This window comes from Juglans microcarpa x Juglans regia, chromosome 2D (genome assembly GCF_004785595.1).
Source record: "Juglans microcarpa x Juglans regia isolate MS1-56 chromosome 2D, Jm3101_v1.0, whole genome shotgun sequence".
Taxonomy (NCBI): domain Eukaryota; kingdom Viridiplantae; phylum Streptophyta; class Magnoliopsida; order Fagales; family Juglandaceae; genus Juglans; species Juglans microcarpa x Juglans regia.
Window position 1 is genome coordinate 36,231,925 of NC_054596.1, and position 7,136 is coordinate 36,239,060.

Below are 7,136 nucleotides of genomic sequence, written 5' to 3' on the forward strand. Positions count from 1 at the left end.
GGTAATTGTGGACTATTGATGGGCTAGTGAGATTGGGAATTATGAGGACAATATTGGTGTACCTAGTTGGGTCCTTTAAAAGAAAAATAGAATTATCATGAAAAAATTCTTATTATTATTATTATTATTATTATTATTTTAAAAAAAAACTAACTTTTTCACTATTCACTTCACTTTTGAACGGAGTCACACATCTTGAGTAAGTACACCAATATTGTTCGAGTTTGGGTACGTACTATAATTAGTAATTACACGTGAATTCATCCGAACAACAGCTTGTCTGACAACACTGCTGCTTCTGACTCATGAAACTTCATGCGCCGACAATCTTGGATACTGTTATTAGTTGCTACTTTTTTTTTTTTTTTTGACGGAAGTTGCTATTTCTTCTTTGTAACCGAAACTATTTGTTTCTTCCGAATTTTAAGGAATAAAGATATAAATTAGATATATTTATATAAAAAAAAAATCATTAGAATAAAGACATAAATTAGATATATTTATAAAAATCGTTACTCATAATCTAAATAATAAGTGCAAACAACCCATCTTAATTAAATTCTAAGATAATTTCTTTCTTTATTGCATCGTTCACAAATACCATTTCTTTACCCATACTTATTACACCTGAAATTAGCTCAAGACCTTAACATCCATGGAGGACCCGGCGGCGTCGGCGGCTGCTGCGACGAAGCTGAGCATCTACAAAGCAGCGAGGACAATAAAGCGGAGAGAGAACACGCTCTACAACGCCTTGAGATCCATCTACGATGACTCCATCTTCGTGGGTGAGATCTCCCAGCTATGGCCCGACCTCCCTCTCCTCGCCAACCTCCGCTGTGGCCTCTGGTATTCTCCCAACTTCCACTCCACCTGTTACTTCAAATCCACCGACGGTCACGCCAACAACTGGTCCTTCAGTACCTCACGCCTCAACCTCCACGTAGCTCAACTCGCCGGTATAACTTAGCTACCTTGTTCCTCACCACTCTCTTCCTTGTTTGGTGGTTGAGATATCGGTGGAAAAGAAAAATTATTTGGGAAAGTGAGGGATTTTACACTTTTTTTGTGCGCATATCGTATTAGAATCAATTGGGTTTGAAGTTTCCATTCTTTTTGGCTTGATTATGTGTTGTTGTTACCTATTTATTTATTTGTGTTGGTGTTGGGAAATTGAGATATTTTAAATGTTTGCTTTTTTGATGGGTAGGACAGAAGGGAGGGTGCATTATAGTTGATTCCACTAGAAGAGGGAAACGGTTTCCGGACAGCATGTCAAAGACCATACCCATTTGGACTTGTGTTTTGAATCGGTCCATTCGCAATTATTTGAACAAGATGCTTGATAGTACGGCGCCAGTGGACCGGGTGAGTACTGCTATAGTTCATGCACGATAAGTTTGGATCTAGAGTTCTGAAATTCTCTTTCACAGCCCTTGCTTGACGCAGAAGAGCGATGCCCACTGTGTTAAGTAATGCCTCAATGATGCCTTAGTTCAATGAAAGGGTTAAATTCGAGCTTGCGTTCTTCCTTTTTGGTTTATGTCTAGTTCTGACTGATTTCTGTTTTATTTTCTCTTTGAGCATGGTGATTTTGCATTATTGTTTTGTGATCAAGTTATTGAATTCTTTTATATGACTCTGTATATTTGCGCCTGTTGTTCATTTATTTATCTAACATCATCTCCTTTTGCATCATTTCCTTCTGTATGTCTTAAACGTATTCACATTTCTCTATGCACTGGCCTGATTTTGAACAGAAGTCAACTATTTCTGATCAAGATGATGACAGTAACTCTCTTGAATGGGATTCCTCGCTACACCTTCCCCTCTGGGTTTCTGAAACAGAGAAGGCTAATATTGAGGGTCGCTTAGAAGAATGGACTAAACAACTAGATGCTAGTGGTGCTGATATTGCCTCTCTAGCATTGTGCTTGAAAAAACCCCTGCGTCCTCTATGGATTTCGCAAAAATCTGTCATCTGGTTAAATGAAGTGCCTGATCATGATTCATGGGATTTCACACCCATCATACTTCTTTCTGCCTCTTCCTCAAACGGAATAATTCAACACAGGTCTATCTCAGAGTTTAGCTGGAATTATATAGCTGGAGCAGGAGACGATGAAGAAAGCTGGGCAAGAGGTTTATCACCTAATCTTTTCTGGGGTCATGCCTATGATCTTATAATTGCAGGGCCTGATTTGTGTAATCAGAAGGTGGCAGATATAGTTGAAAAGGATAGAGTTTATCGTTCACAAAGGGGACAAAATGCTCCTCAGGTCACAGTCAAGGCTTCAAAGAGCTTAGTTCATCTTTCACAAGGAGACGTTCCACAATCGTTGGATATTCCAAACATTGAAATTGATAAGAAGTCTTATGATGAAGATTGTGGAATTTCCTGGTTGGGTTCAGCAAATCTTGCAGTTGGCAGATCCCAACTTGGTATGCTAAGTAGCAATTATCTTTTTTACTTTTAGTTCTGTTTATTTTTCATCCACTAGGGCTGGTTATTTAGATTTTGGAAACTTCTTTTCAATTTATATACAGTCACTCTGCTAGTGTGAATTAATATCTTTGACAATCAATGCTTTGTTACGTACTTAAAAAGGGGAAACTAGTTTCAACTATAAATAAATAAATACAAAACATGAAAGAACGTTGATCTAGGACAAGGTGCTTTGACAACAATTCTGGTGTAAGAGATGGGGGACATCAGGCATCGAATATATCTAAGGTCATGGGTCAAATAGGTTCATGAAAGTTTGAATCTTGACAGGGTTAAAGACATTAGAAAAAAACAAAAAACAAAAATCTTGACAGGGTTAAAGGAGCTGGAAGAAGAAAGCAAAGTTGTTGGTTCTTCTGGACAGCTACTTGTTGTAGAGTTTAAGAAGAGCTAGGGTTAGTTTATGGTGGTACAGAGAGGTAAAAAGTTAGGAAAGATGTGGTTTGTAGTAAAGCGGGGGTGTAGGACAGGGTTTGGAGGTAAACCGGCCAGGAAAACTCTATTTTAAGCTGCTGTTCTGGGTTCTGTGGACAGTTGCTGAGAATGGTAGAATTTAATTCTTGGGCAGCTTTATCTATTTTATGGATGGGGGTTTAGGGTTTAAACAAGAAGAATTTTAGGAAAATAATTGGCGCAAAATCAAAGTCTTTGGTCAGAATTTGATGGGATATTTCTGGCATCTTGAAAGGAATATGTGAAGAAGATATGTTTAGGCAATCACACCAAATTAATTAAACCCAGGCATTGCACCCAGGGTTCCCTCGGATCACACCTTGGAGAAGGAACCACAGAGAAATGCGAAGCATAATTGATCAAAGTTCTCATAAACTTCTTCTCTGTTGGACAGAAAATGTTACATCAACTTTTATAGAAAACTATGTCTAACCATTATAGTGTAGTAAAACTAACAAATAAGACCTAAAAGACCTAAGTTACAACACATTCTAGAAATATATAAACTATGGGAATACACCCGACTCACACAATTAAATAAAAACCATTCAAAACCAGAAATGAGAAGAATATACAGCTTTACCTTGCATCTCACAAGTCTCCCGGCATGGCCTTATGGGCTCGTTCTTCTGTCCAGTTAGATAGTGACTTATGAGTCAAAAGTTGATAATGCCATCACACAGATATTTGTATGCTTTCAAATTATTGCAGATTCATAATCAAAATTGATTTGGATTTCTGTAGTTTATTTATTTTGCTAGGCATTAAATGTTATTTGAGGGGCCTCATCCCCAGATTTCTATGCTTATGAAAAGGATCATTTATGTTGGGTTTCTCTTCATCCTTTTGATTGGGTTTTTTTTGGTCTCTAAATGCAGGTGTTTCACTTATTGTTAGTCCTATATCATCTTATCCACTTATTTTCTCTCTTTCCTATCTTAGTTCTGCCAGCAACATTATTCAAGCAGTAATTCATAATCTCACATGTTTTCACTTGGCTCACCTGCAAGTTTGCATGCTTTTGTGCAGCTTCAAAGATATCTAATGTTGATTGCATATTGAATTGTGACCAAGAGTCTATCTTTCTCTGCCTTCCCGATTCTGAAGCACATTTGCATCTTCCTATGGTGGTGAGTACAATAGAAATTAAAAGCTGACACTTTTTATTATTATTTTGTTTTCATTTTTGGAGATTAGTCTGCTTACTTTGGCTCTTATTGGCCAGACGTCAAAATTGGACCGATTTTCCTTATTAAGCAATCTTCCTTCTGCGGTAAACTTTGCAAAGTTGAAACTTAGTAAAGGGAAGACACTTCTCGTTTGTTGCAATAATGGTAAAGATTCTAAGTTCTCTTTCATCAGTGGTAATACATATTATTAACTTGATGGGATTAGATGTGCCAAGTTATGGACTGATATCCATGTCCATGGACATGAAATCATTTGAATTAGCTCAAATGTGTTTTTATCATATCATTTCAATTGGCCTTTGTATTCATGTTTCGTACAGGATTCATCCTCGAATTAAAAGAACATTTTTCTCTTGTTTCTTGAATTATGAGTATTGTTGTGTTAAATTTTAATTGTTACTATTTGGTCCAAAACCGATTTTCTGCAGACCCTCTTGTTTTAACTCATGCTTTTTCTGAACTCAGTGGCCATCGGCGTGGTCAAACCCTAAGAAAATGGAAAGGAGCCATTTTCTTTACATAAGCTTTTCAAAATTTTGCTAAAGGTGTCTGGCTAATGTATTTGTGCATCTTCTATTTCCAGGGGAAGATATAAGTGTGTGCGTTTGTCTTGCTATCTTGACATCATTATTCAGTGAGGAAGGTTCGTCGCCTTGTTCTGCATTTGTTTTCCCTTGCTTTTCCCTTCACTAAATTTTGATAGAAGTTAAAAGCTATAACTTTTTCTTACCTTGAGCTACTGTATCAATATGTGTTAAGAGATAAAATAAATGATAAAATCTACATCTTCCCATCAGTTTAAGCTTTTGAGACAAGTAGTAATTTCACATGGTATCAGAGCAAAGGTCCTGAGTTTGAACCATAACTCTACACTCTATCTCATTTAATTAAATATTTTACATGTTGGGCCACCTATTGAAGGGAGGTCCACATGTGAGGGGGAGTGATAAGATATAAAATAAATAATAAAATCTACCTCTTCTCATCAGTTTAAATTTTTGGAACAATTGGTGATTTCACAATAAAGAAATTCATGGCCTAACTCATATCATAAAACCGGTTCTACAAGAGAGGATTGTTCATTCCTTATAAATATGCTCAAAACTTTGTCCACAGACAATGTAAGATTATTCCTAAACAATATGTTCAGAACTGTAATAAACTGCATATATTTTGTTAGCACGCATCATATGTAATGACTAACGAGTTCTAACGAAGCGGTATTGCACATATAGAGTCATTGAATATATATTCCTCAATTTTCTCTCCGCAAGCTAGTTTTTTCGTCATAAGCACGATCTTCTGTTGTGTGGTTGGGATCTGTATTTATTTATATTTACCTAGGTTCTTTCAATTATCCAAGACTAGCTAGCATAAATGAAGTAACTGCTATATATTATCTGTCTATACTTATTTTCTGTATTGAAAGTTGAAACTTTGATTAGGAACATTTGACGATGGGATATCGTTCAAGGAGACACGGATTACTAAATGGGATTTGCGACGCCGACTTGTATATCTATGTAAATTTGTAACAAATGCTCGGCCATCGAGAGGCAATCTGAAGCAAGTTTTTGGTTTTCTAAATGGTGGAAGCATCGGTACTTCAGTTTGATGACATGCCGACGGAAAAGGATGCATGTTTCAATGCCTCTCCAAAGCTTACAGAATTTGTAGACCATTTATTTATGAAAATATTTTCTGAAAACTTGCAACTGGCAGCATTCCATGTATAAGAGCTTCGAGCGCAAACTGTACCCGAGTCTCTCCCCGTTTGGATTCAGAGTTGAGTTGAAATGAGTTGATATGGTTTTAAATGAGTTGAATAAAATATTGTTAGAATATTATTTTTAATATGCAGATTTTGCCATTGAGATATATATTAAATGCTCAATAAATGTTGTGGAACTTATTTTATTTTATGTATTTATCTCTCTTTTCCGCTCTAAACTCTAAGGCTACGTTTGGATGTTGAGCTGAGTTGAGTTGAGCTGAGTTCTTTATGAATAGTAGTGAATTGAATAGTAAAAGAAGTTATGTGGAACTATTTAAACTGAGTTTAAAGTGTGTTTGGATATTGAGATGAGTTTAATACTTTTTATGAGAAATTGAAAAAAGTTGTGGATCCTACATATAAAAATGTTTTAAGTTGAAAAATGTTATGATTCTCATATGTAAGAAGGTTTTGAATTGGGATGAGTTAAGTAATTTAAGAGTTGGATATTTAGATGTTAAACTCAACTTAAAATTAGACTGAATTCAACTGAATTTGAGAACCAAATGCAGCTTAAATCCATATTGTTGTTTTGTACCCACTAGTGTATATTGAGCCGAGTTCAATATTGAACTTCCTTCTTGTTGTTTTGCCATAGTACATAAAATTGAGCTTTCTATTACTCTTCATGCCGTGTCATCCGCCCAGCTTGGACTTCAAATTTGAGCTAAATTTGTGTACTATTGGCATAGTTAATTGATCTCCTCTTCTTAAATCATGATGAACAGTGAGGAGGAGAAAAATGGGAAAGAAAAACTGATAAAAAGACAAATTAGCTATATATACGACTTAATTTATATAGTAAACTTGAATGTATTGTTTAATAATCAAGAATTTATAATTTTGTAACTTCACAGAATACAAGTTCTGCAAATCTAGATTTGTATGAACAATACAATTATACAATTACTATAAGAAAATTGTCTATTTGTGGCAAGTTATTTCCTAGTAAAATGATTATTTTTTACTAAAATGAATATATTCTCATAAAAAATAACTCGTCATAAATACTCATTTTTTTTCATAGTGAATATTGATGTTTCAGCATGCATATTGTCGACATATAAAATATAATAAATATTTTAATTTATAAGTTTATTTTTGTAAGATCTTTTTGTGGCTAAAATATTTATCTTTCAGCATATATATCGATTAATTTTCAACAAACACCTATTAGAGAAAGAGCAATGGTACTCATTATACCTTTTATCAT

General features: G+C 35.1%; 1 protein-coding gene across 2 annotated transcripts; it reads left to right on the forward strand.

Moving 5' to 3' along the window:
* Window positions 1-547: 547 nt before the first annotated feature.
* Window positions 548-5,954, forward strand: LOC121251065 (uncharacterized protein C3F10.06c). Of its 2 annotated transcripts, none has more exons than XM_041150370.1 (7): window positions 548-959; window positions 1,211-1,368; window positions 1,761-2,442; window positions 3,989-4,089; window positions 4,185-4,293; window positions 4,733-4,792; window positions 5,595-5,954. In XM_041150370.1, the coding sequence occupies exons 1-7, from the start codon at window positions 656-658 to the stop codon at window positions 5,762-5,764; spliced, it is 1,584 nt and encodes a 527-aa protein (XP_041006304.1). In that variant the 5' UTR covers window positions 548-655; the 3' UTR covers window positions 5,765-5,954. The 2 variants fall into 2 exon arrangements, with proteins under 2 accessions (XP_041006304.1, XP_041006305.1); XM_041150371.1 differs by having other exon boundaries at window positions 818-959; window positions 1,216-1,368.
* Window positions 5,955-7,136: the final 1,182 nt, after the last annotated feature.